The following is a 26,474-nucleotide window of genomic DNA, read 5'->3' on the forward strand; positions in this document are numbered from 1 at the left end:
CAGTTTGTTTCCTTGTTCCAGAATTTCCCAATATTTCGGCCATTTGGCCTCCATATTGAGCTTTTTCTGGGCCTTTGCTTCCATCGGTGACAACTTAAAGTTACATTTCTTAGAATGCAGTTCCTTGCAGATGTCATATAGAGATATTTGATCTATATACATTACAAAAGTAATAGAGAATAGAGGGCAACTCTGCTATGTACAATGATGCATTTATTCAAGCTCTAAGTTCATTTTAGCTTTTTTCAAAAATTGTGATTGGCTAAATAAGTTCTACCTCTAGTATTGCAAAAATGAAATATATGAACTATAACGTAGGGATTTTAGTTTATGCTACTGTTGTTTGGATGTTTGTTAACGAAGGGGAAAAAACCATATATCTTACACATTCTAGGATTGACTTTTAGTCTGCTAAGCCCAATTCAATAGGCTTTCAGTGGAAAATAACAGAGAGAAATGTATTTCAACTTCTAAAAGCAAGTCCATTCCATAATACAAGATGGTTGAAACCATTTTTAAATGTGATTCAGAAGTGGTTTATGCTGTAATTGGCTATTAGTAAAAATAATATACAAAAATAATACTATTCCATGAAAGTTGCTTTGGAAACGTATCAGCATACTTTTAAATTCTTTGTATTGTCTTACAGGTGGATAAAAGATCTCGCAGATGGCAGATAACAGGTAGGTTCTGAAAAGTCCTGAAAATTATGGGTCTTTAAGAATTAGTGGCAAACGTTTTGCGCTTGTCTGATTGATGTGTGATCACTGACACATGCAGTGTTTTCGGCACAACCACTATGCAAATGGGGAGTTCCCTGTACTTGAGAAAATCTTTCACTGGACTTAATAAAATGTATTTTCTATACCGATTTTCTTTGGTTAAGATGTGGTCCCTCTAATGAGTCAGGAGATGATGACCATTTATTAAGTTTATATCCTGCCTTTCTTCCCAGAGGAGCACTGCAAATGACAAAACAGCAAAACAACACAATTGAAAAGCATTAAACATTTCTGAAAATATATAATTGAAAATGTTTGTGCTTTTTTTTTCTTCTAATCTGTGTGAAATTGGTAGGTCTGTGTAGCCCCGTTACTGGGTCATGTTGTGTCAGGGAGTGATGGTCAGTTTATGGTGCATTGTACATTCTTGATACCCTTAAAACATAGAACATGTGGGTCCTTCCTACTAAGGTTTTTTTTTTGTTCTTAGTTACCCATGGGAAGCTTACTGAGAATTTTTAGAACCTGTACTTCAAATTGTGTACTAGCGTTATAGCCAAACTACTATTCACAAAGCAAGAGAGGAAGAATAGGTCCTGAAACAGTAGTGATCCAACTTCTTGGCAGGTGTATAAAAATCCAACTGAAAATATAAGAGTGCAACTCCAGGGTACAGTACAGTTAAATATGCAATTCCTCATGTTTTATGATGTGTTTCCTTCTGGTCTTAATTAGAAATGTGAAGGCCGGTGGGAAGGGGTGTGGCTTTGAGCTATGGAATGGAATGCAGTCCTGCACTGGAGTGGCAGGCGGAGCTCATTCTGTCTTAGGTAGGCACACTAGGTTTCGTTGCTCCTGTCCTGGCATGCCACAAACTCCTGATTTGTCTGTCTCTTGAGGCATCCATACTTTGTGCCATAGGAGCCAACTCCTAAGGAGCAAGATCCCTTCAGCCCCCTCAGTAAAATATTTGAGGGGGCCATCCCCCCCTCCCAGTGGAGGGGCATTGCTATTCAAATGATGTATGTGAGCCACACCCAGTTTTAGAAACTTTGATATATAAGCTAGGTGCCAAATAGCTCCTTAAACCAGGGTTACAGTTTAATTTTCTCCAATTGCCTTTTCAAGTTGGAAATTTAGAAATAGTTATTCCTAACCAATGAAATTCTTCTGGCAAGCTGTTTGGAAATATGTGTCATGGGAATCTTTCCACACACACCTAGAATGCGGTATAATTGACCTAACAGCATCTTTAGCCTTTATCCTGTGTACAATCTTGGCAAAAGTAATGGGAAATTGAAAATCTGATTTATTTTTAAGTGCCTGTTGTACAAGTTCATTTGAGTGTCAAAACTGCCAACAAGAAATTGATATCTTTACTAATTTTTAAAATACCAGTTTACATTGGGTTGGATCCAGAATTTATCCTGTCATGAATAGAAGGGCAGCCCTTTGGAACAATGGACTACAGAGGAAAGGAGGAATCATTTAAAGTTCTGCTTTTTAGTCCTTCTCCCAACCACTCAGTTTGAGTGGCATTCCAGTGAGCATTACCCTGGATCCACCCCATTTACCAAAGCTTACTTGATTTAAGTTATATTATATTATGCAAATATCTCTCAAATATGTTTTTGCAGTAAAACAGAAGATGCTGCCTCAGATTCTGTGGAAGCTGCTAAAGGTACCGGTGATAAAAAAGGTAACTGATTAAAATACTATGTTTCAAAAGTATGTTAAAATGCAGAATGAGTGTGTGGTTAGGGTTTCCAGAGATTGTTTTTATCCCTTTAAAAGCTCTGAAGGTGAGAGAAATTATGCTGCTGCTGTGCATCCTATCCTGGTTTTTGTGTATAGCTCCTTCCTGCACCTCTTCCTGATTGGGTAAAAGTTATGTTTTAGTGGACAGAGATGGCAGAGCAGCAGGAGCTGTGACCACTGTCTTAAAGGGTATGCCAAGAACTTCCTTGTGCCTTCTGTTATGTTGCATATACATCAAAGGTCTGAATCAGAAGGTTCTTGAAGACTGCTCGCCAGGTTTGCACATTTTCTCTGGAATTCATATCTTTTCAGGAACTGAGATAATATCTTCATATTTGGGCAACTAGTTGATGCTGGGTATGAATAGGGATGGTTCTTTAATCCTGGCCCCAGAGTAAGAAATCTGTTTTGATTACATGTTCTGTTTTGTGCACTGGGCCTTCAAGGATAGAATTGCTTAAAATTCCAAAGAAATGCAGCTTAAGTTGCTGGGGACAATAAGGGAACTTGAATGAATGGGTAGCTTTTGACCTGTACTTTGTACCTCTGAAGAACTTTTCTTCAATGTCATCTTATTTCCATCATCCACAGCTTTTGTAATTTGAACGTCTTATATTTCCAGATAGATTCATTGTTCCTTTGGGAGCACAATACCCTATCTAAGAATTCCCTGGTTTGAATTTTATGTGGAAATGATGCCAAAATAAATGCCTAATAAAATTATACCGTTATAGTGAGATTTGTTTAAACTCTTCTTTTACAGAAAAGTTAGCAGACCAGGTAATGCAGAATCCACAAGTCTTGGCAGCTTTACAGGAGCGACTTGATAATGCACCTCACACTCCTTCCAGCTACATTGAAACGTAAGAATGAGAAACACCACTTGTCACAAGTAAAAGATTCACTGGTCCAAAAATGCACTTGCCACTATTAGGTACATTTGTTAATTTGATTTGGCAAGCTCAGCCTGAGGTTAAGGAAAGCCTCCAGCCTTAGAGAGGGACAGGAAATTTCTCTGAATTCTGGAGATACTTGGAAAGTAGTGAAAATCTTATTATGTGGAGGAAGCTAGATGCTGCTGCTATGTAAATTCTAAATAATTTTGTTCCTAGCTTACCAAAAGCAGTAAAAAGAAGAATTGATGCCTTGAAACAGCTTCAGGTGAAATGTGCCCATATAGAAGCTAAATTTTATGAAGAAGTTCATGATTTAGAGCGAAAATATGCAGCCCTGTACCAGCCTCTCTTTGATAAGGTAAGGCATGTAAATTTCCTTGCAGTCTTAACTAATATTAAGTGGAACTATGCTTCATCTTCCTGTAATTGTAACAGCTCCTATCATTGCGAGGGGGCTAAAACTGGGTTGTTCTTTGCACTGTGTGGTTGCTATTTTATTTCTGTCATCTATATCATGAGAACTTGCATATAGCTATCCGAAGTGTTCTCAAAGCCTGACTACTTAGGTGTGTGTTTAGCATGTGTTGACAAAAGGGAGGTGAGAACAATAGGCAGAGTGGTCCCTCTAAGACAGCTGCTAGATATATAAAACTAATGTTCCTGCTGTTAGTAGCCTTTACCTAAAGCAACAACTATATTAGGGCTTTACTGTTAAGTCTTAATTCTATAATTAATTATTTTGGCATTTAGAATACTGGTATTCATTTATGGTATAGTTATTCAGGATTCCTCTGATCCTGGTCAATTTCATGTTTGAACTGTTCGGCAGCTACACAGCTGTAATCTGCACTTCATTTTCTCTTTTTAGGCATTATAGTGTATTTAGTTTTTGTTCAGCTAAAGTAACTGTTTTCTTTTCTTTTTACTTTAATTTACAACGTTCAAAGGATATTTGTTGCCCTGTACCTTGGTTAGAGTATCTAAAATACCAGAAACCTAAGTCACTCTCAGATATTGTTTGATGATAAAGTCATTTGGGTGTTAGATTTAAAAAAATGAAGCATATTCCTAATACTTCTGAGATAGTAGTTTATACAGTTCCTTAACTCATTTGAGCATACAATGGGAACCACCATTGTTGATCCATTTTCCACAGCACTCTCCAGTGCTCTTGGATAACCTTAGTATATTCTAACTTGTCTACAATTTTTATACAAATTACACAGAGAAGGGATTTTATCACTGGTGGTGCTGAACCCACAGAGGCAGAAGCAGAATGGCACAGTGAAAATGAGGAGGAAGAAAAACTTGCCGTAAGTAGAATTTGCTTCTGAACACAATTACTAAAATAATTTAAGCTGTGATGTGTAATATTTCTAGTAAACTCTTCAGAAAACCTAATGAAGTGATCTAATTAAAATAATACCTTACCTAGCAGAGCACATCATGAGCTTGAGTTACCAAGATATTTAGCAGTTTTTCTCTTTCTATAGCTGCATATAATAGCTGCATGCCTAAAAGAAATTGGCCAGGAACCTGCTTTGATCTAGTCATTTGCACTGTTCGTAACCTGTTGACAGCCTCTTCTGCTAATGGGTTCCATTCCAGTGCTACAGTAACACCCAGGATGAGAAAAAGCAGGCATTTTTTGCATGTCTGTTATCTTCGTTTTGGGGACACGTCATTATTGATCTATTTTATTTTTGTCTTTCCTGCCTGCTTTTCAGCAAAAGGTTCAGGACGGGTTACAGCAACTCAAAAGCAATAGTTTTATTCAACACATTTTAGGGAGGATACAAAAAGATAGGGTACTTGATGCACCTGTGTTGTAAGGGAGCTTCACATTCTTAGGATCATCACTGAGAAAGCCCTCTCACAAGCTACTGCTGCCAGAACCTGTGAGATTGGTGGATCTGCGAGAGGGCCTCCTCCAGTGATCTTAATCTCTGAACTGCTCTAAAAGGGAAATATTCCCCTATTTTTTATTACTGTGTCTGCATGCCTCCTGAAATTCTCCCAGTTGACTTACAAAGTATGAAAGAGTTCAGGTTTGGAAACCTTAGTGCTTTATTACTGTATAGTGGGTAGGGGGCATTCTGGAGAGTAAGAAAATGAAAATGTGTCCTTGTTAAACTATTTTTAGATGCTTCTTTTTGGTTTTTTTAAATTAGAGACTAATTTACTTTTGCATACCCTGGAACTCTCCAGAATATGGAGAAACCATTGCCTCATTTTTTTTAGGGCAAGTGTGCCGGGGGTGGGGTGTCATTTTGTTTCCAAACTGATAGGCGCAAAACCACCCAAGGTTATATTTTTGCCCATCATAGCATTTAACAAATAATAATAAACAAAATACACAGTCACAGTACATACATTTCAATGATATATATTGAGAAGTTATACAAATTTACTTAAATCTTCTCAGAATCCATAAATCACCATGTGTCAATGAGATATAATGTATGACCCAAGCTGTTTACTTGTGTAATAAAGCAATACCAATCTGTGTTAAAATTGCTATTTTTGCCTCTTATAGCCCTTAGCCTCACAACCACCCAAGTTTTGTTTTAGATGCAAATACTTTTTATAATGACAATGTTTCTGCATTAAGAACATTAAAAGAACACCTAGGAAATGGGGCATTTGCATTTTACAAACAACTTTGAATTTATTTGTTGACTAGCTTCTGGCCAAAACCTTTAAAGAAGTTTCTCTCTTTTCTGTTATTAGGGAGATGTGAAAAATAAAGTAGTAATAGAAGAAAAAGAAGCAGGAGCAGCTGAAGAGACAAATCCCAAAGGAATCCCAGATTTTTGGTTCACAATATTTAGAAATGTAGATATGCTGAGTGAATTAGTACAGGTAATGCCTATAAAAAGGATGTTTGTTAATTAGTGTTTTTACATGTCATGCTATCTCAATTCAAATACCAACTGATAATGATAAATACGAACAGGAAAGGGATCTGTGGCAGATTTGCCTGCAAATAAGTATTAATGAACATGTGTTCTGGTTCACTCATCACATTAAAATAGTATTGCTCATGCTGCTCAGAAGTCCTCACTTCACTTGTCTCCCACTTCTCGCTGCAACAGACCATAAGCTTTGACTTGTACTGTTGTCCAAACCTGCTTTCATGGGTTTGGACTACAAAACAAGTCTAGGCTTGTTCCAGCATGTCAAGAGTCAGGAAGCAGCAAAACGGACTTTGGGGCAGCCTGCATCAGCACATGTATGTGTGAGCCCAGGCCACTGTCATGCTGTTTGTTAGAATTTTGCCGGGCTTTTCTAATTACTTTACAACTTGCAGATTTCAGTAAGCTACTTCTGTCCCTGTTTTGGCCTTTTCTTGATTTACCTTCTCCTTATTTGCTGTCTCGGTGTTGTCCAAAAATTGGGGTCTCTCATCTCTCCTCTTAAATTAGTGCACACCTAATCGTATATCCCTCTTGACCTTCTGAGATACATTTATTATTGAGTCAACTGTATTGGGAGTGGGGGGGGGGTTAGTGTGTTAGTAAATATATAGAGTTGGCTGAAGAAATATCTGAAGCAGAAACAGTTAACTTGAAATTGAAGATGTTATGAAAGTAAACTTGAGAACTTGCATTGGAGGCATTTGACTCTTTATGAGATGCCAGCCATTTCTTTCATCTTAATCATAGCTTTACCATTTTTGTTTAGGAATATGATGAGCCAATTTTGAAGCACCTGCAGGATATCAAAGTAAAATTTTCTGAGCCAGGACAGCCTATGGTTAGTATGATTTAACTTCTAAGAATTTAATATGATTTAACTTGTGAGGGGCGTGGTATCCATTAATAGTTTGAGTGTGGAGGATTTCCATTTTTATCTTATTGTATCAAGTTTCACTTTAGAAGATGAACTTCTCAGCTGTATATCCCACTGGGGACTTCTTTATTAGATCAGGCATTAAAAACTACAGTTATAATAGCACCACCTACTGACAATTAATGAAACAATGTTTTAAAATAATATGAGCTTGTACTTGAATTAGGTCTTTTATTAATCCTTTACTGAAGCATGTTTCTTATATTGATATAAACTAAAACAAAAACTTTACCAGCAAAGAAACAAAATAAACAAAAATGGAGCAGGGAAGGAAAATAGGGAGATATGTTGGTCACTGTTCATAGGTTTTGCTCATTTTCAATCTACGCGAGTATCATAAGCAAAATAACTGAACTCGGCAAGGGATAGAGTTCAGTATAGGTTTGGTAATCATTTATGTAAACTTAGGATGTGCCGCTAATTCATGTATGGTGAGTGAGTATAGGTTTCTTCTGCCATTGGTGGGTTGTTGGGACTGTATTTTAGTTTTCCTTTGTTGCAAAATGTTACATGCAACAACCAACAAAGTGAAACGAATCCATTTCTGCTGTCCTGGGGAAAGGTTCCAAAAAATAGGAGGATCCTTTTGTTCTGCTTCAAGGACCAAGTTAATACAATGACTCAAGAATTGAAAAACTAGACAGAACCACTTAATATGTGTTAAGAAATCTTCTGTATCATTGCTTCCCCATCAAGGAAGATATTCTTAACATATTTGAACTAGTTTTAAACAACCTCCACAGAGCAAGGGAAGATGCAGATCTTTCCTAGTACCTCATTTAGAATGTTAATGGCAGTAATTAGTGAATTAGGTTCTCTGGGAGCTGTTTCTGTTGGGCTGCATGCAGTGAAAGTAGCTAAAAATATATATTGCTTAGTGGGCCACTTCAGAGAAACTATTCAGTAGTCCACTGCTCTTAGTGAAAAGTTTTGCCCAGTAAATAGAGTTTTATACTGTATTGATCTAATAGAAGCACTCGGAGGAAGTTGTGCTCAGTAGCATTACATGGCTTCACCTTCAGAGAGTTGACCCCACATTATTAACAACCTTGGCTTTGATTTTCCTTGGAAAAGTTTTAAGTTGGTTACACTGCTCAGTCTTCTGTTAGTATCTTACATGCTGGGTTTGCATTTTACTTCTATTTATATTTTAAAGGATTAGGATTACCTTTTTAAGAGGGTGGGAGAAGCTTTTATCTGCTCTCTAGTGAGAACTAGCTCTAGTAATATAAACAGAAATCAGTGGCTGGAATAACTGTTCATAAGGCATCCTGTTGTTCCTGGAAGTACTCCAAGCTCTTGACTTCACTTGGCACATAAGAGCAGTTTGCCACTAGAAAACTAAGCAATATGTGAGAGTTCTGTTAGAACATATTTAAGCTTCTGTTCTTTGAATGCGCTGTAGTGAAGCTTTTATCCATATTGTGGTTACTTAAGTAAAGTTGTAATTCTCTCCTGGTTGTCAGACCTGAAATAAGATAATTGCTTTTGGATTATTTTTCACCAAAGGTTTTGCAGTTTCATGCTTTTCTTGAACAAGTTAGCAGTTAACTGCTCCTTGTGAATGAGCACCTGCACAGCAAACTGCCTCTGGCTCACATGGGGGTGTTTGCCCTCCATTTTTCTTGTAGCTTGGAAATGTTAGCAAATTATTATGACAGTGGCAAGAAGGTGGAATAGGTAGCAACAGTACAAGCTAATGAGGGAAATGCCTGGTGACTAGTTCTGAAATATTTCTTCACTTGAGCAATATATAATCAAATAATTCATTTGAAGATGTTTTCAAATGCTTTGACTCATTCTCTAAACCATTTTTTTTGGGGGGGGGATCTGATACCCTGCTGTTCTTACCTGCCCTGCCATTGCTGCTGACTAAAGCAATAGATAACACTTGTGCTTTTAGATATGAATGTAGGATGTTTATGTCATTGTCCCCCAACCAACGTTAAAGGTTGTAGCTAATTGATGTTCCTCCACTGACTGAAGCCTGGTGGAGTGAGCAATGTGACCTTTGGCAATTCCCCACATCCTATCCCCCCTTCCCCAAAAAAACATGGAGTCAGGGGAGGTAGCACAGGGGAATTGTTAAAGATGGCATTAATCCCTGTTCCACTCACAGAAGGCTCTTTGGTCCAGCAGAGGCTTTTATCAGCTGAGGGACATCAGTTGGATACAGCTTTAAATGTTTGTATTCAACTGTCATAGTTTGAGCTGCCACTATGCTGGTTCTTGTGTGCCCTGTATGTGTGCGTATCTGCTTGTGAATTAAGTGTGCACTGTATTAAATTAGCCTTTAAGCTTTGTTTGAAAAGCAAAAAAATAAAAAAGCAGAACTTTGTACATAAGGTTGAAGCACTGTGAATAGCTGTAATACAAAACCTGTCCAGAAAACATATAGCACGCTAATTGTTCCAAATTATTTATTGTGTTTGTTTTTCTTATTCATGTTTTATTACATTTTAATAGAACAGTGTAAAATGAGACTGTTACAATGTAGGATCTGAACTTTTATTTTTGTAAAGGGTGCATTGCCAATACAAATATTGTTTACTAATAACACTTTATCACCTTCTGTCTGCCAAAAATAGTTGAGAGCTTTACAACAATAACGGATCTCTTTTAGTCTTTCACATTAGAGTTCTACTTCGAGCCCAATGACTATTTTACTAATTCGATTCTGACAAAAACCTACAAGATGAAGTCAGAGCCAGATAAGACGGATCCCTTTTCATTTGAAGGCCCTGAAATTGTTGACTGTGAGGGGTAAGAAAATATTCTTAAACATTTTTGAGCTTCTAGTCTGAAGTTTAAGGTACTATTATAAATATATGTGGTCAAAATATAAAATGATATAAAATATAAAATGTTATGAATGAATGCAGTATATTGGATCAGCAATCACAGAATTATTGCCAGTAGTACAAGTGAAAAGGATCGGGGGGGGGGGTCTTAGAGGACCATAAGTTTAACATGAGTCAACAATGTGATGCAACAGCAAAAACAAGCTGTTTTTCTGCCTTGGTCACACCACACCTGGAGTCCTTTGTCCAGTTCTGGATCCCACAGTTTAAGATGGATGTTAACAAGCTGGAATACGTGCAGAGGAGGGTGGTCAGGATGATAAAGGGCCTAGAAACCAAACCTTACGAGGGACAGTTGAGGGAACTGGGTATGTTTAGCCCGGTAAAGAGGATACTGAGAAGAGATGGGATATCCAGTATCTTCAGATATCTAAAGGGCTGTCACATGGAGATGGAGCAAGCTTGTTTTCTCCTGCTTCGTAGGCTAGCACCCAAACCAATGGATTTACCGTATTTTTCGCCCCATAGGACGCACCTAGATTTTTTTGGGGGGGGGGGAAATAAAGAAAAAAAAATATTTCCCCCCCAGGCGCGGGGCTGGCGCGGGGGAAGCCCAAGCTTCCCCCGACCCTAGCCCCCAGAACAGGCTGCTGCCTGCAAGCCTTGCGAGCCCGGCGGGACCTCCTGCCGGGCGCACAAGGCTTGCGGACATCTGCCCGAAGCACGGGGCGTGCTCCGCAGCGCGCCCCATGCTTTGGGCTGCAGGCTGCCACCCCAAGCCTTGCGCGCCCGGCGCAACATCCCGCCAGGCGCGTGAGGCTTGCGGATGGCTTCAGCGAAAGCCTGCATTCGCCCCATAGGACGCACACACATTTCCCCTTCATTTTTGGAGGGGGAAAAGTGCATCCTATAGGGCGAAAAATATGGTAAGTTAAAAGAAAGGCCGGGATGGATTTACAGCTGTGTGAGTGGTTCGCATGGACTGGATGCTGAACCAAGGGGTCACCTTCTCAAAGGGAGGTGCCAGGTTTTGGGAAGTAGGTGTGAGGTTCTGACAAGGTCCTAGAGTCCTTCCTCCTCCTTTCCCTTTCCCAAAGTCCCATAAGCACCTGTCCAGCTTTTAGATGGAGATAGCAGGGCTCTAGGACTGTGCCAGAGCCTCATGCCTCCCTGCCAAAGCCCTGTGCCTCTCTTACCTGACTTTGAGAATACAGTGCGAGGGCTGGGCATCGTGTTTTGGCCTTGAATAGGGGGCCATAGTACCCAAGTCCACCACTGAGAAAAGAGATTCCTACTAAACATTGGAAAGAACATTCTTGACACTAAGAGCTGTTCAACAGTGGAACGGACTCTCTCAGGAGCTGGTGGACTCTTGTTACTTGGAGAGTTTTAAGCAGAGGTTGGATGGCCATTGGTCATATATCTCATAGTTGAGATTCCTGCATCACAGGAGGTTGGACTAGATGACCCACGGAGTACCTTCCAACTCTACAGTTCTATGGCTCTTTGATTAAAGTATTAAATTAAACCTGGATCCATGGTTGTCTTAGATGAGCAGAAAGGCATTTCTCCCCTCACTCCAGTGTCCATGTTGGTAGGGGGAGGGACCAGGAAAACCCCATTGTGGGGAACAGACTTCCCCTCATCTGTCTCTGGATCCACCCAACTAGCTTTAATTTTGGGGATTCTGACCATTTTTTAAAAATCCATCAACTACTAGAGTTTACAGGCAGGGCACAATGCAGTGAAAAATCGCAATTCCACCTGCCATATCTTCTTGTTCTAGTTGCAGACTGTAGGGAAAGGGGATGAAAGGTGCAGGGAGGTCACTTTCCCACAAGCAGAACTTTAGGAGCTATTGCACTCAAATAGGTTTATGTATTGGAATATTATGTCACACAGTGTAGACGAACTCTAGCAGCAGTGCTAAAGAAAACTGCCATTATCCTTACAGGACTTGACCACTGGCTTGAAAAGCTACCAGATGTTCAATGTGACACTCTCCTTTTTAAATGTCACTCACATATAAATTCTTCATCTCCAGATGTACTATTGATTGGAAGAAAGGAAAAAATGTTACAGTTAAAACAATAAAGAAGAAACAAAAACACAAGGGCCGAGGCACAGTTAGAACAATTACTAAACAAGTACCCAATGACTCATTTTTTAACTTCTTCAGTCCAATAAAAGGTAAGTTTGGTTAAATTTCATCTGTTCCTATTTAGGAATACTCATATTTATTTTAGCTAGCTATTTCCATATAACAAGCATGGAGCAAATAAACAAAGAATAGCAATCTGTTAAGGCTGTTATTAGTTTTGTAAAAACTTTAGTATCAGGAGCCTGAGTACAGTGGTGCCCCGCAAGACGAATGCCTCGCAAGACGAAAAACCCGCTAGACGAAAGGGTTTTCCGTTTTTCGATGCGCTTCGCAAGACGAATTTCCCTATGGGCTTGCTTCGCAAGACGAAAACGTCTTGCGAGTCTTGTGATTTTTTTCGCTCCCCCCCCTTTTTCTAAGCCGCTAATAGCCTTTTAGCCGCTAAGCCTTTAATAGCCGCTAAACCGCTAATAGCGCTAATCCGCTAAGCCGCTAATAGGGTTGCTTCGCAAGACGAAAAGACCGCTAGACGAAGAGACTCGCGGAACGGATTATTTTCGTCTTGCGAGGCACCACTGTATGTTCTAAGACAGTTTGTGGACTCCTTTAAAAGTGGGGTCCTGCAACAAAATGTGCCCCCTCTGTGTCCCCCAGCTATAGCCAGCCTCTAGCAGGAGCTCTGTAGGTTTCATAGAGGATGCCATTTCTCTTTTTTATATGAAAGCTGAATCAAAATGGCTATTGCCATTAAGATACCACAGATGATGCTTTTTTGAACACTTCTTTGCAAGAGGTTTTTCTGTGAGTGGTGGGGTTATCCATACAGTTGGTGATCAAGACTTTGAAAAGTAATTTGAAAATCCTCCCTTACCTACCTTTCATAGGTTGGCTTTTTTAAACAAGGAATTAGGCTCTTGACTCCTCATAGAGGAGATGAAGATAAAGGGGTTCTCTTCCTGCCTCAGTCTCTTCCAGTTACAGTCGTACCTCGGCTCCCGAACGCCTTGGGAGTCGAACGTTCCAGCTTCCGAATGATTGAAAACTGGAGTGAGTGCTCCAGTTTTCAAACTTTTTTCCACTATTGTTACCGGTGTACCTGCACAATTGGAAACCAATCGGAAGCCACTCCTTGGTTTCCAAGTGTTTCGGAAGTCGAATGGACTTCTGGAACGGATTCTGTTCAACTTATGAGGTACGACTGTACTTTGAATCAGGTATGCAGGGAAGGAGTTAACCAGACATTGCATACTCAGCTTACTTTCTTGATAGGCAGTGATCTTTAAAGGAAAAAAGGCCTTTAGTTGGTGAAACCTTTTGTAGGTAACTGATGGCCAAGATGTTAGATGTCATTAGTAGGGATCCGAAACCTTCCTGCTGTCACTCATAAATCAGCGACATACATCTAAAATAGTTTAGGCTTCCAGCACATCTTATCTTGAAACATGTTACACACCACAAATTCAGCTACAGTTATGAGCTGCCTTATTTTAGCTGCCTGAAAAATGTATAAAGTTGTTTAAATATTGCATACATGTTCCAGTTTTTACCACATGAGGGCTGTAGAGTTCTAAATCCAAATAACTGCATGGAAGATTAAAATTGATTTAATAGTCTGTGGTGATTAGGCTGCAGAGTTGACAACAGGGCATTCTGTGACTTGAAAAAAAGCATTTATTATTAAAAATGTATTAGGATAGCATTGCTCATAATGGCTTCAAGGGGATTTTACAGGTTTCTTTCTTTCTAGGAGAGCCCATCTTTCTTTAGCAAACAAAAACTGAAATATATTAACTTTTGCACTGCTCTTGTCTTGAGAACCCGTGTGTCAGTGTTCAGTTTTTAAAAACCAAACCACAACATGATGCCAACTTTTTCTTGCATATGTTGCTCATCAAAATATTAAAATGATCTCTTTCTTTGCATATCACAAAGTTCTGATTAGAAGGCTTGTCCATCCGTTCTGTGGGTGAGCATAGAGAGAAAGCCAATTGTAAATTTAAAAAGGAGTTTCTGGCTAGTTCATCTGAACTTCTCTTTTCAGAATGTTCTAAATTCTGGAACACTCATGCATGCTTTGGGCAGGAAATAAGGATGGGGCTTCATGAGACCCTGTCTTTTTCAGAGCTTGTTTTGCTATTGATGTCCCTTGAACCGCCAAACTGCTCTTTGAATCACTATGTTCAGAAGCAACATTTTGAAGGGCAAAGTGGAAGGTAGCACTCAAGTGGTGGCTTTTTCTCTCTTGAAGCAGGAGATTGGTAACTCTGCAGTGCATGGTGCTCTCCAGATGTTTTGGGCTACAAGTCACGTCCGTCCTGGTCAAACATGGCCAAGAGTCAGGGATGGTGGCAGCTGTAGTTCAGCACCATCTAGAGGGCGTCATGCTATCTTTCCTAGTGCAGCAGCAGCAGCAGCAGCAGCAGCATAAGAGCCAAGAGGATCATACTACTGTCTCATGCAGCCTTTCTCAATCTCAGGTCCCCAGATATTGTTGGACTACAACTCCTATGATTTCTAGCCATTCTGTTTAGCAGTCAGGGACAGTGGGAGTTGTAGTTCAAGAACATCTGATGGCCCAAGGTTAAGAAAGACTGATCTAGTAACTATTCATACAAGCACAGGAGGGTTAAAAAGAAGTGGGGAAGTCTGTGTGAATTGCTGCTAGGATCCAATGCAGTCATGTTGGTTCATGCATTCATTCTTCCATGTAGTTGCAACAAGAGGTATGAGCTATATGGGGGCAATTATAAGGCTTATCATAGGGACAAGACCTAGATTTGAAATTCAGTTTTTATCTTCTGGATCAATGTGTTACTGTGTGGCTGGATCAGAGTGATGATGCTTGCATTTTAACTTTTGTATTGATAGAAAGTATTTTGAATTTCCATTATTTGAGGTAAATGTGGGCTTGGAGTGAATAACTTTCCTTTCTGATGTTGTGAACATTCATCCTGTGTGGGTTTCAGTTGCAAAGCTGCATCTTTTGTGTTGAAACATGGCAGGGTGTGTTTTGCAAACTTCATTTTTACCTGTCCAATTTTTCTCACATGCTGTTTTGGCCCTAAGCTGTTGACCCAAGAGACAAATAAAAGGACCTATTTGAAAGGATAAGCTTTGAAAATGGAGTCCTAGTTCTCCATTAGCAAAGACACCCAGAGAAAGCTAAGGATATTTCTTGCTCCATCTGCACGTAGCAATAGCTTTCACACTAGAACCTGCAGCAGGGTTGGGTTTTTAAACAGTTTAGACTGACATCTTGTCTTTTTGTAGTTTCAGGAGATGGAGAATCACTGGTAAGTTAATTTTAATATTTTTATAGTCGGTTCCAGCCTTACCATTAAACATGTTGAGGTAGACTCTTTTCTGGCAACAGACTTCAAAGGATAGCAAATAATCAGTTACTTAATATGGGTTGGATCCTGAGATAGAGTTGTGGATTTCTGCTCAAAACAGGTCTTCCCAGCCTCCTGTCTCTCCTTCAAAAGCTCCTCCTCGGGGTTGAGGGACCTTCCGGAATGGAGTTTGGTGGGACATTGTGGCGGGAGAAATTGCAACAAGACTGGGAAAATTCTGTGGGGCTTTTTGCATTTGCAGGAAGTGCCTTTCTACTCATGTATAACTTTTATCTGTGGCAGTGTACAATTTTATCGGCATCAGCTGTGGTCTTGAGCCATCTTGTGTTTTGTTGAGTCCTGTACTTAAACTCTAGTCACTATTTTTGGACTGCAGGTACCACCCCCCTTGTGGAACTGCATACCCAATTCTTTTATTAGTAGTGCAAACAGTTTTCAGTAATAAACAGGAATAAATTTTATTTATTTATTTATTTGTTTATTTAATATTTCCTTTTCTTCTCTGCTGTTTTTCTCTTAAACAGTATTTTCTCTTCCCACCTATCCTCTGGAGTTGATTGCTGATTGTTTCAGTACAGGGAGTTAGTATTTTTCCTATATGTCAGTTTATTATTATAGAACAGACTAGCATCTAAAGGTCTGTCTGGTTCTTTAAAAATTGTTCTGACGTTGCCTGATGTACTATTGAAAATTGTCACACTGTTATAATTCCTTGTTTGACTTCTAGCAATGTTAAATAAGTGGTAGAAGTACAAACTAAAAGGTAAAGGGACCCCTGACCATTAGGTCCAGTCAAGGACGACTCTGGGGATGGACGTTCATCTCACTTTACTGGCCGAGGGTGGCGGAGTACAGCTTCCGGGTCATGTGGCCAGCATGACTAAGCCGGTTCTGGTGATCCAGAGCAGCGCACGGAAACGCTGTTTACCTTCCCGCTGGAGCGGTAACTATTTATCTACTTGCACTTTCACGTGCTTTCGAACTGCTAGGTTGGCAGGAGCTGGGACTGAGCAATGGGAGCTCACCCCATCGCAGGGATTTGAACCGCCGACCTTCTGATCGGCAAGCCTTAGGCTCTGTGGTTTAACCCACAGTGCCACCCGTGTGCAAACTAATACACCTAATAAATACTTTATTAAAATAATAAATACTTTAATAATAAATACTGTATTAAAACTAATAACCTAATAAATACTTTGACCAAGAAATCAGTTGTGGTTGTATATTTTACCTACATTTTCCTCTTAACTTTCCAGGATGAAGATTCAGAGTGTACTTTAGCTATAGATTTTGAAGTTGGACACTTTTTCCGTGAAAGAATAGTTCCCCGTGCTGTACTCTATTTCACTGGGGAAGCTATAGAGGATGATGATAATGTATGTATACTTTAATATTATCTTAATTTGTGAATATTCCATGTTTAGGGGGGGTGTATGTGTGTGTGCTTTAAGGGAAAGATAACTTTATTCATAAATGGTCAGCTTTTGGCTGGAGAACTGATTGTGTCCTTATCACTCCCTCAAATAGCCAAGTGATGTGGTAAATTCCAACAAACTGGAGTAATAATGGGGCCTCTGAATATGAAAAGGGAAGTATCTGCATGCTCAGGAAAACCAGAAAGCTACCCTTCACACATGTTTTGGATGCAAAAAAAATGACCAAAAAACAACCAGTTTAAGATTGAGGAAACTCAGTAGACATGGAATGCTGAGTGTCTGCTGAAAAAGAGCTCCTTACAGCTCTTTAGTATCTGGATGGGGTAATGGCTGCTTGGCTGGAACCCTGGACAAGAGCATTCCTGCTAGCAGGTCAGAATACTGCAACATTTTGTTGCAGGGCCCCTTTTCTAACTTCCTGCTTCTGGAAAAGCACAATCCTTGCTGCAGAAATACTTGCTACAGAAATACATTTTTATAACTAATAGCATTATGGCACGGTGTAACAGTAATCATTAGTACAGTATGTTGATTTTATCCCTGTAGTGCAGGTGGAGGCTGAGGCTGAAAGGATAACAGCTTGCCTAGCACTAGCCATTGAACTTGTAGCTGAGGTGAAATTTGACTGGGATGTCTCAGCACAATATCCTAAGCACCGCACTACCCCACCTTTAAGACAGTGACCTGCTGGCCTTTTCCTTACTGATGTAATTGCTCTCTAATTTCTCTTAACTAGTCTTAAAGAATAAACAGATGACTGGAGATGAAGCTGGTTATGTTAGTGAAAATTGATAAGATTTGTTAATACTGTGACCTCATATAGCCATTCAATTTTGCATTTAGCCTAAAAGACTACATTAAGTCCTTCATTAGGATATAAATGAAAGTGTTAGTGTATGGACTTGAGATGAAAATATTAAGTACTTATATACCCAAGTGCTGGGGATCTGATCTGGAATGCGTATCTTCAAATATTGTGTTTCATCTGCTAATGGTTTAAATTAGGATCTAAACAAGTTTCCCCCCTTTTTAGTTTGAAGAAGGAGAGGAAGGAGAAGAGGAGGTGAGTAAAATACTGTTTAATCTACTTGTCACATTTTCCCTATGGGGAAAAAAAGGTAATATTTAGCTTTCTATGAGAAAATCCAAGGAGGCACATGTTTCAGACATGTATGTTCCATACGTCAGTGTGAGAGCTAGCCTGTCTTGGTGCTTGGGGAACTGGGAACTACAGCCATGTTAGGAAGCATTTGCCAAGCCATATTCTGTCAAGTAAGTCTGGTGAAAGATAATGGTTTTCTGATAGATTTGTTAGACATGTTGAGACATGTTAGGGGGTAAATGCAGCAGGGTGGGGGCAGTGAAGCTGACTGGAATTGGGGGGTTGAATGGAGACAGGGAATAGGTTTTAACAGTTAGACTGGGCATCTTTTCACTATCTGTAGATGGACAACAGGCCTACCCATTTAGAAACAATGGAGGGAAGAGCTAGAATACAAGTTTCCCAAAGACCAAATCTGCCTTGGGTTTGTCACTGCTAAGTCACCAGATTTTACCTTTTCTCTGATGCTAGCATGTGTTTGTTTGTTTGGAGTGTTTACTCCACCCTATCCCTCCCTGCCTTGGAAAAATTACTGCAGACACCCATGGGAAGGTTGCTTAATGTCAAGAGCCATGAGAATATATGAAGGTTAAGGAAATCCTGTAACTAAATATTTCTACTTGCAAACAATTTCAGTCTTAGCAGTAAAGCATCATTGAGTTTAGTTCTGGACATGTTATTGTTGTCATCAGTAGAAAGTATTGCTCCTTTAAAAAAGCATTCTTATCCTACTTTAAAAAAAAATAAAACATAGGAATTGGAAGGTGAAGAAGAAGGAGAAGAGGACGAAGAAGCAGAAAGTGAACCTAAGGTTGGTTTTATTAAAGCACTGTATGCCATGTAACCTTTAAATCGTAGCATCTTAATTTTATCATAACTCGCTTTTACAGTCGTACCTTGGATCCCAAATGCCTTGGTACTCAGACGTTTTGGCTGAGTGTTCCAGTTTGCGAACGTTCTTTGGAAGCCGAAAGTCTAATGGGACTTCCAATTGGCTGCAGGAGCTTTCTGCAGCCAATCAGAAGCCATGCCTTGGTTTCTGAACATTTTGGAAGTCGAACGGACTTCCGGAATGGATTCCGTTCGACTTCCAAGGTATGACTGTATTTTTGTTGACATGAATTGGGGTTGAAGAATTTCTATGCTGCTGCTTTTTAGTGACCAAGTTAACAGCTGTTCATTTCATTGTCTTTAACAATACCTGTTAATGCTCCTTCATTAAGGCACAGAGGCACAGACATAACTAACAACCTGGCTGTTGTCACATAAACACTCGTAAACTACGGATAAGCAAATAACACACAGTTTTATTGAACTTAAGTGTTACATATGCATATTTAACAAGCTTTGAAATCCTGTTGCAGAATGTTTGACTTTTTTTGTTTTTTACAATGGCTTTGTTTTATGTACAATGGTATTGAGTCTTTTGTTGAAAATGGTAAGGCTGCTTCATGCATAACACTTCCCTTACACATGCAAAGGGCAAAAATCCTCAAATTGCAAATTGCATTTTAGCTTGCAATGGGTAATTTGCAATGAAATGTACACTTGTCTGATTCTTGTATAACATTTTTCAATGCCTCCCAAATTAATAATATTGCCATGTAGGAAAAGTGTCATGGGTGAAGTGGACCTGAACGGATATTCAACTTTTCTATTTTCTTTCTTTCCCCATAGTAGGCTTGTTTTAAAACCTCTGCATGGGCAAGACTCCCTCATGATCAGTTCTCAAACATATTTTGGTTACACTGATACTAAGACGTCCAGTATGTGTTGATTTGGCGACCTGTCTTAAAACAAAGAGCAAGTTATACATAAAATATATTAGCATGCAAAAATAGGATTTGTGTCATGATGAAAACATATACACTTGCATGACTTCCTAACCAGCACATTCTGCACAATATACATAGCTTTCTAGTGGAAATAGTGTTTCTTTGGCTGTCACAGAATAATTTTAGTGATAGGGTAGCAGTTACTGAGTTCACAAATGAAATGCATCAATGGCTGTATCTAAGGTCTTGTGGGTGGGAAGATCGAGTTTTATGCCAATTATTTGAATATAATTATTTTGGAGAGCAGCTGTATGTGACAAACCATTTCTTGAATCTTTTGGAACACTAGTTATTACTGTCTTTTTTCTTTGGTCCATTTCACTTTTCTTTCATGCTGACAGTTCCTTTCAATTTTTCCCCATTTAGGTGTAATTTAAGTCTCTTTATCATTCATTCATTTATAGGTAAGGTTGAATTCCATTAATACATAACTTCCAGGCTTCCAGTTTTTGTAGCCCATACAATGTGGTTCATTTTAGTATATGTTTGGTTTCTTTAATTTAGTAAAAAAATTCGGTTTCTAATGGCTACCCTCACGTACCTAGTTGCAGTTTAGAAAAATATGTAGAACACCTTAACTGTAAAATCATGAATGATGTCAGTGTTTATAGGAATTTCCATTTCTTCCTGATGCACATTATGTTCTTCTTGCCTTAGTTATGTGCTCTTAAGATGGATGTGTTTTTGTTGTGATTGCACTGGCTGTTTGTGTTTCTTTGTGTAGGCTTTAATGTTTAAATTTAGGGGTTAGATTTCTATGTCTTCAAGGTGTTGTTAGGAGGCAACCTTTTTCCACTCTCTTTCAGCTAGATTGGACAACTTGGTTATCTTGCCAAATCAGTCACCCATATATCCCATTTAATCCTGCTTACTTGAATTTAAATTCTGAATTTCCCTCACTTCCTTCTTTCTTTGTACTGTGTTACAGTATAATTACATAATTTGTGGTCACTGATATGCCAGTACATCTTTTCTGCTTAATGAACACTTGCACTCATATATTTTGAGATTATTTGTTTCATGCGATAGGCGAGATTGCTGAAACAAGAAAATTGCATTCTATTTAGTTATTCTAAACCTGAGTTTGTGACTTACAACTTTTACAGTTAGGCTCTTGCCAATATTGTCATGTCTTCTGATAGAATGTTAACGTCTTTCTCTTGCCCTGAGGCAAAAGCACATTCTCTTTCTCTCCTAGGACCCTCACACGCACTCATTCTCTTGTACTTTCACAGAGTTTATGACTGTTATCCATAAAATAGCAACGCTGTAGTTAGGCTTGTTGACTTTTCTCATTGTCTTTGCTGCCCTCTCAGTTGTGCTTTTTCAAAGCCATAAACTCAGGTTCTTCTCTTAAAATCTAATTTTCTATCCCAGCTTCTTTCTAAGCTGTTCCTATTACCTCTACATGGCCGATGGCTGACGCAAATAAATTTTATTAAAATTAAAAAATTAAATTACCTCTACATGGGTTCTCTGCGGTGTTAAAAACTGTGATATGAAAGCTAGGAGCTAAATGGCACCTTAAACCTAGATTATGGGTGCAACAACAGAATGTCTAGGTGTACTTTTTTAATAACAAAAATACAATTCTGAAAATGAATGAACTGCAGCTAAAATATTATATTTATTTTTCACGTAGTCTTAATATTCTTAAGGGGGTCTCTTCTCCAGTGTTAAGAGAATAGCTGAAAGTGGGGAGGCAGAAAAAGGTCCTCCTTTCCTTCCACTCTGCAGCCAGTGTGGTGTAGTGGTTAAGAGCGGTAGACTCATAATCTGGTGAACCAGGTTCGCGTCTCCGCTCCTCCACATGCAGCTGCCTTGGGTTAGTTACACTTCTTCAAAGTCTCTCAGCCCCACTCACCTCACAGAGTGTTTGTTGGGGGGAGGAGGGGAAAGGAGAATGTTAGCAGCTTTGAGACTCCTTCGGGTAGTGAAAAAGCAGGATATCAAATCCAAACTCTTCTTCTTCTTCTTAATCTAAAAACTTAGGTGCAGTACTGCGCCCAGAGCTCAGAAACTGCTTGCGCTAATGAAATTCTCTGTCGCAAAATGCGCCTAGAACAATGGGAGTTTCGAACACTGGTTTTCTGTTCTTGAAAAGGTACCGCCTCTCCAGGTTAACAAGCGTTTCAAAAAATCATGAAGAGAGTTAAGCCAAATGGCTATTGCACATTGGAAAGATCTCATCCAGTATGCAAGATTGTAAGGATCCCTTTTCAATGATCACTAAATCACTGTTCCTTTACCTCAGTATGGGCAACCTGCCTCTCCCCAGATGTTGTTGCAACAGCAACCCCTATCATCCCCAACCATTGGTTATGCTAGCTGGGGCTGGTGGGAATTGGGGTCAACATTTGGAGAGCCACAGGGCCCCCATCCCTGCTTTCCTGTCGGTCAAGGTGTTGCTGTTTTTAACCTGAGGGAGATTGATTGCAGTTTCCATTTTGTGCTTAGCGGCACATATATGAAATAAAATCCTAATTCCAATAGGGTATTAGAAATATAATCAAATTGGTTTCTGGGATAATGAGGCAGTTAGATACTAGAGTAATGTGTGTTAAGTAAGATTGAGATTACCCACTTCTTCTGGGATTCTTCATGCTTTGAATTGTGGGATTGTGAAGTAGCTAAAAATGGCACACTCCCCCCAATGGCTGGAATGTGCTGTGTGTTGGTGTAATGATCTCTCTATATGTCTCTGTTTTAATAACTATGGACACAAAATAGGCTCCTTTATGTTCAGCATAAAACCTGCCTGCCTGCCTCTTTCCAGTATCCCTTTAAATTACTCTGTGAACTACCTGTTTCACTACTTGACTTGCTCTGTAAATATTAGAATCAACATAAGATTTTTGCAGGTGCTGACTCACACTTCTATAGCCTTGTATGTTCCAAGTTTATCTCGTACTGGATTGATGTTGGGAGGAATCATGTTATGAATGTGCAGAATGCACAGTCTGTTTGACTTGAGTGTGTAAATACTTTTATTGAAATGTTGGTGTTGGCATATTGTGCAATTTGGAAGTCCTCGGCCCCTGTAACCTACCCATCATATACTGCAACCATGACTTTTACTTGGCCTGTGCTGAATTGCAGCTTGGTCAGCACATACACGGCTGTGCCAAATGCTGAGTTCATCATGGGCCAGTGGCTTGCATGTGTTTGCCTCAAAAGGCTGGTGTAGCTGGAAGTTATCATGGGCTGACTGTCTCAGCTTGTGGCAGCCATCAATCATGGCAGTGGACTTGTAGCAGACCTTTGCTCTCAGAATATGTGAACTTGAGTCAGTAGTTACTGAATTCCCTCATGTATCCTTTGAGAAGACAACTGATGTTTCACCAATTCCCACAGTATAAATCTTTCATCTTGAAAATTAATGTGATTTCTAATACAGATTAATAAAAACTTTCAGGAATTTTGAATCTCTTTGTCTTAGTTATTTAAGACAGTGTGTACATCTCTGGCATTACTGCATAGAAACAGAAGATACTTGGGTTTATAATGTGCTGGTCCAAAAGTTTCTTCTCCATGAAGCCATATTTTGTACTCACAGCTGCTCTTGCATCTCTCTCTAAATGTGAAGATGTTCTGTTTGCCCAAGCACTTATGAAACCTCTTGCAGCGTGAGGGCTTCTACAGAGCATAGCATGGTATGCATTCCTGTGCAAGTGTTTCTAGGACAGCTACTCTAGCCGCTGCTTTCTTATCACAGTAGTTTATCTCCAGCACACTGTGAATGAGCAGCAGCACATCTGGATATATATATATATATATTTAAAGATAATACCTCTTCTTAATCACGGACGTAGCATGTACACTCATGTAAGTGAAAATCATATTGAGGGATGTAGTACGCAACTTTAAATAAAAATGCACAGAAGTCAGTTGCAAGTGTCATCTGTAAAAGTTAGCTATTCTGAACCCATATTTTATTCCACTTCTTGGCAGACTCACAATTCACACTCCTGTACCAAATCCTTGAAAGTACTTCATATTCATTCTGCAATATTTGAAGGGACTTTCCAACATCAAATTGAAGGCTGTTGCTTGTTTATAATCCAGACCTTTAGATTTTGGATCTAAGAGATGTGTAGCAGCATGAACTGATTGTACAAGTATTTTCAAAACAGCTTTGAAAAGTATTTCATTCACCTCAAAAGAGAGAACATTTCCCAAGGGTATTTTGCCCTAAATTTCAAAGTTCTTAATGTTGTCTTTTCTGGGGTTTTTTCCTGTCCTTTACACTTCTAATTGAGAGGTAATTTCAGAAGCACCAGCCATGTTCAAAAGTATTAAGGCTGGGTGTTAGGTTTGTAAATACAATGGTTGTATTTCTAAGAACATTACTTGAAAAGAAGCAATCAAGACTGCTTTTGTTTTGGTAGCTTAGGGCTAAGACAATATTTCCTACAAATTGCATTGTCATGTAGCAAGTACCATATTGCCATCTATATAATCTTGGTGAATTTGACCACAATTATACACTATTGTTCTGACTTAGGAGCTGTGAATGGTTCCATATTGTGTGCCGCTAACCATCCTCTTCAGCTCTTGGCAGTGCAGAGAATTTAAGGGGGAAACTATGTTAGGTTTTCCCCCCCGTATCTGCATTAGGATTTAGGGCTTATATGATTGTCATTGCATTAGCAGGGAACAATTCTACATACATTCTATGATTGCATCTGTTTCCCTAACCTTGGCAACTGATGTAAAAGAGGAATTGCGGTCTTGAATGCAGGGTGAAGATGTCTAATCTAGTGTAGACCAGACCATAATACTCGAAAAAGCATTGCTGTTGGAGAACCTGTGCATTGTGTGTTGACTTATACTTGCGAAGCAGATTGGAATACTGTGTTTCTCAGTCTTCTCTTGCCTGTGCTTTTTTTCTTACCAAAGCATACTTAACGTGGAGGTCTTTGGTAAAAATCTGAGTTGTTAGAGATGTTGGCATAAGAAAGCTGTTTTTAGGGGTTATTGGCTGATAGTAACCTCAATCTGTTTAGACCATGGTATATTTTGCCTAACTTTTAAAACTAGGGATCCATTACATTGTGGTAGTGTTCTGTGACATATATTGAAGGCCTTTGTTATAGAGAGGAAAATGTGGGTATTGAACACCTGTTTTTAAAGGAAGAATACAATTTCTCAACTGATTTTTTTCTTGATAAAGTGCATATATTTCACTCAGAAAACACAGTATATTATCACATATTCACATTACACTTGAAACTAGAAGGCAACATGCTCTTTTCAGTCCTGCACTTTCATTCTTTCACACTGTGTCTATATGTAATGTTAAACCATGTACACAAGCAGGAATGAATCTGAGTAAAACCTTGGGCTTCTACACTCCTCCCCTCCTGCTGAACTACAACAAGGACTTGGTTAGTGTCTGCTTCCATTTTCACAAATTGCCGGTTTAGCACAGGCTCCTTTTCCTAGCTACACACAGAAAGGGAGCCTGAAGTTTTGCTCAGGCTCATTGCCCATTATATTTCATGGTTCCCTTTTCATCTTGCATACAAAATATGCAGAAAACTGCTTAGCTTTAAGCTCTGAAAACCTCACAATTTTGGGTTCCCTCTCTAGAATTACAATTGAGGGAGGTGTTGGAAAAGCATTTCATTCTTAAGATCTAGAATTTGCTTCATACCTTTGGAAATTATTGCTTCCTGTGCCTCTAGGAAATACATTAACTGCTTGTTCATTTTCATGACATAGGATCAAGCATATGTTTAACAAAGTAAACTAAAAAAATATTAACAGCTTGTTTTGTGATAGAGTTGTTTTGTGATAGAGTTGCAGACAGGTGGCCTGATAACTGTCACCTACTGCATTGATAAGCCTATGCCACACATTAGCTCTAGTGTCACTTGGAACAAAGAGTTGAATTAGCAAGACCAGCAGTCCTCCTCACCACATTTCCATTAGCATTGGCAGCGCTACACAGCATAGCCGTGGGATAATGGCAGCATATCTCCTTGCCATGAACAAACATTTGGAAACCAGAGAGAGGTGTGGAACTGTTTTTAGTATAGGGAACTATATGCTGGAGGATCTCAAATTAGCTTTCATAGTACAGTCAAATCTCAGTTGTTGAACATAGTCTGTTCAAGAAGCCCATTCGGCTTCCGAAATGTTCAGCAACCGAGGTGCGGCTTCCGATTGGCTGTAGAAACTTCCTGCACTCAAGCAGAAGCCATGTCGGACATATGGCTTCTGAAAAACGTTCAAAAACCAGAACACTTATTTCCAGGTTTTCGGCGTTCAGGAGCTAAAACGTTCCAAATTGGAGACATTTGGGAAATGAGGTTTGACTGTACCAGTTGTGTACAATGAGTAATATTCTGCCAAAAGAGTCTCATCAGCCCAGGAATTTCTACTTGTGCAACAGGACTTTCACTTCCCTCATCCCTCTTATGTGTTCTCTGTGCCCTCCCCAACCCTCTGTGCTCCAGAGGATTGGGGAAACACCTGAAACAGATTTAGGGGGTGCTTGGAGGGAGGAGTGCAGGGAGAATGTTCTGTTGCTCAAGGAAAAATCCTTCTGTTGATGGAATGTTTGCCTACATTAGCTCCCACACCATAGTTCTGTTGCTTATGAATGTGGAATGA

General features: G+C 39.4%; 1 protein-coding gene and 1 non-coding gene across 3 annotated transcripts in view; both read left to right on the forward strand.

Moving 5' to 3' along the window:
- The window catches only part of NAP1L4 (nucleosome assembly protein 1 like 4), a 36,174-nt gene that overhangs the window by 8,082 nt on the left and 1,618 nt on the right, over positions 1-26,474 (forward strand). The window contains exons 2-15 of one of the 2 annotated variants that reach the window (XM_053393623.1): positions 650-683; positions 2,360-2,421; positions 3,244-3,343; positions 3,593-3,734; positions 4,603-4,689; positions 6,107-6,238; positions 7,061-7,132; positions 9,852-9,991; positions 12,074-12,219; positions 15,401-15,423; positions 16,740-16,859; positions 17,953-17,982; positions 18,776-18,832; positions 20,223-20,260. In XM_053393623.1, coding sequence (XP_053249598.1) covers positions 670-683; positions 2,360-2,421; positions 3,244-3,343; positions 3,593-3,734; positions 4,603-4,689; positions 6,107-6,238; positions 7,061-7,132; positions 9,852-9,991; positions 12,074-12,219; positions 15,401-15,423; positions 16,740-16,859; positions 17,953-17,982; positions 18,776-18,832; positions 20,223-20,228 — 1,131 coding nt within the window. In that variant the 5' untranslated portion in view covers positions 650-669 and the 3' untranslated portion in view covers positions 20,229-20,260. The remainder of the gene's footprint in view (positions 1-649; positions 684-2,359; positions 2,422-3,243; positions 3,344-3,592; positions 3,735-4,602; positions 4,690-6,106; positions 6,239-7,060; positions 7,133-9,851; positions 9,992-12,073; positions 12,220-15,400; positions 15,424-16,739; positions 16,860-17,952; positions 17,983-18,775; positions 18,833-20,222; positions 20,261-26,474) is intronic. The other variant, XM_053393612.1, reaches the window with a different exon arrangement.
- On the forward strand, positions 4,931-5,058 carry LOC128403323 (small nucleolar RNA SNORA54). The gene has a single exon (XR_008327934.1). It is a non-coding gene; the product is annotated as a small nucleolar RNA SNORA54 (small nucleolar RNA).

This window comes from Podarcis raffonei, chromosome 1 (genome assembly GCF_027172205.1).
Source record: "Podarcis raffonei isolate rPodRaf1 chromosome 1, rPodRaf1.pri, whole genome shotgun sequence".
NCBI lineage: Eukaryota > Metazoa > Chordata > Lepidosauria > Squamata > Lacertidae > Podarcis > Podarcis raffonei.